Source organism: Physeter macrocephalus, unplaced genomic scaffold, assembly GCF_002837175.3.
Source record: "Physeter macrocephalus isolate SW-GA unplaced genomic scaffold, ASM283717v5 random_770, whole genome shotgun sequence".
Taxonomy (NCBI): domain Eukaryota; kingdom Metazoa; phylum Chordata; class Mammalia; order Artiodactyla; family Physeteridae; genus Physeter; species Physeter macrocephalus.
The window spans coordinates 20,219-22,718 of NW_021146056.1; the positions used below are offsets into that span (position 1 = coordinate 20,219).

The window sequence follows — 2,500 nt, forward strand, 5'->3', positions numbered from 1 at the left end:
TGGCCTCTCCCGTTGCGGAGCACAGGCTCCGGACGCGCAGGCTCAGCGGCCATGGCTCACGGGCCCCGCCGCTCCGCGGCACGTGGGATCTTCCCGGACCGGGGCGCGAACCCGGTTCCCCTGCATCGGCAGGCGGACGCGCAACCACTGCGCCACCAGGGAAGCCCGAGAGGCCTCCTTTTCCCCCTATTTCCTTGGCCGTTTTCCTGCTTAATTCCTTCCAGCTGGCCTTTTGGGCAGGTTACCCGGTTCAAGCCCTGTTTTTACACGTGGACCTGTGGTCGGGGGCACCGGAGGCTGGGTGCTAAGCAACCCTGGTGGGTCTCCTCGGGCTCCCTCCACTACACCTCATTCGTGCCTGCCTCGCTGTCTCCAGATGAAGCCTGGAGACCCCGACCTCTCACACCCAATTCCTTCCTCACAAGCCCTCCCGAGCAGAGCAGAGCGCCCGGACGCCAAGCAGGGAAGCCTTACTGCCCTTCTTGGAGACCCACGGCCGAGCCTCCCTCCTGTCCCTCTACAATCAAGTCTAAGCGGTCTTAGCCCAGCCCTTAGGTGGCAATGATGAGGGTACAGGGGGGAAAAATGGTTTTCTTAGCTGCTTTGGATTGTCTGGGGGAAACGGGCAGGCAGTGACAGTGTGGGGCGGAGGGGACCTCCGTGGTGGGCTCTGTGTTGGGGGCGTGAGGGAAAGGAAGCAGCCGATGAAATGTGCCCGAGGCTGGCTGAGGGGAGGCTCATGTGAGATTCCTGGAAGACGGGTTATGAAGAGGCCAGGCGGCTATTTTTTATTATTATTTAGCAAATATTTTAGTAGCCGGGATGTGTCAGGCCCTAAACTACGTGCTAAGGATACAAAGAGAATATGTCGGAGGCCACTTTATGTGGATCTTGGTGTAATAAGTGCTGCGATACAGGTACGGGGAAGCGAGGCCCTGGGGTGGGGGTGGGGCATCTGGAGACAACTGTGTGAAGGATGAGGAGGTGCTGAGCAGGTGAAGCCTGGTTCTCAGCCCTGGCCTCGGGTTGGAATCACCTGGGGAGCTTTAAACACCCGCCCCCACCCCATAAAGCCCTGGCCACACCCCTGACCAATTAAATTAGAATCGCCCGGGATGGAACCTAGGTACCAAAGCTGGAACTTGCAAAGTGGAGCCAAGGTGAGGGCCACTGGTTTATGGGATAATTTATGTCTCAGGTTTGCAGGGGAGTGGAATGGCTAAATGCATGACTGTTGTTGGTTGGTTTTTTTTCAGATTGAGCCTTCTTATTCACACTTTCTAGGGAGCCATGAGAATTGCTTTCCGGCTTTGTGTCTGGGAGGAGCAGGAAAAGGGAGGAGGGAAGGCAGGAAGGGGGAGGGGAGAGGAGAAATTTGGGGCTGTGGCATCTAAGCTCTTAGTGGCATTGTCACAAACCACGCCTCCCTTACTGCCAGGACCTCCTGCAGAATTCCCCCAGTTCCATGTCTGGAGTCTCCAATAACCCCCAGGGGATTGTGGTCCCAGCCTCAGCGCTCCAGCAGGGCAACATCGCCATGACAACTGTCAACTCACAAGTGGTGTCAGGTCTGTGCAGCGGATTGTGGGGAACACCCCTGGGAGGAGGGTGGCCCTGAGGGAATTCCAGGGTTGGGGGGCAGGGCACTGAACAAAACGTCCTAGGAAATGGGAGAGGTGCCCCCTGCCGAGGGAGGGGCTTCCAGCTGCGTTTGTTTCTTGACTAAAGTGTTCTGTAAGCTTATGGATGGTTAGCAAGACCTGATGATGGTGGTTTGGAACAAATTTGGGTCAAAGTCTCATAAGCCCGTCAGAGACCCTTCCGCCAAACACACAGAGAGACTCTATTCTCTGGACCCCATCCCCATCCCACCCCTCCTCCACAGGGGCTGAATGCCTCCAGAGTAGAGGGTGTTTACACGTGAGTGCCAAGGGCATTGGGAACCCTGCTTGCCCTCGCTCCTACCCACCCCTATGGCAGGGGACTCCAAAAGTGGTTGTCTCCTCAGGTGGAGCCTTATACCAGCCGGTTACCATGGTAACCTCCCAGGGTCAGGTGGTCACCCAAGCAATCCCCCAGGGAGCCATCCAGATCCAGAACACACAGGTGAGTGTGTGTGTACAGTGTAGGTGTGTGCATATGTGCATGGGTTTGGGGGAGGGCAACTGTAACGCTTTACTGCCTGCTGGGCACTTTACACCAGTAACTCCTTACGTTCTCATTATTCCTCTAAGGGGTATCATTACCCCCACTTGACAGAAAAGAAGGTGGGTGTTGGAAAGGTTTTATCAACTGGGATTTTGCTGCCTCTCGGGATTACACCGAGGGATCCTGCACTTCCTGTTCCTGGTCTACACTCCGAGCCACTCTGTAGCTCAGTGGGGTAGAGCGTACACAAGGGGGCCAGGGTGGGAGTGAGAAGATCTGAAGTCAGAGGCCCGAGTCTGACATTAACTCTGCTATCTCGGATAAGTCACCTAACCTCTCTGAGCCTCTGAGT

General features: G+C 56.2%; 1 protein-coding gene across 1 annotated transcript in view; it reads left to right on the forward strand.

Moving 5' to 3' along the window:
• Window positions 1–2,500, forward strand: part of PKNOX2 (PBX/knotted 1 homeobox 2) — a gene marked incomplete at its 5' end in the record, with an annotated part of 33,514 nt that overhangs the window by 11,142 nt on the left and 19,872 nt on the right. The window contains 2 exons of the mRNA XM_028486267.2: window positions 1,439–1,568; window positions 2,009–2,106. Coding sequence (XP_028342068.1) covers window positions 1,439–1,568; window positions 2,009–2,106 — 228 coding nt within the window. The remainder of the gene's footprint in view (window positions 1–1,438; window positions 1,569–2,008; window positions 2,107–2,500) is intronic.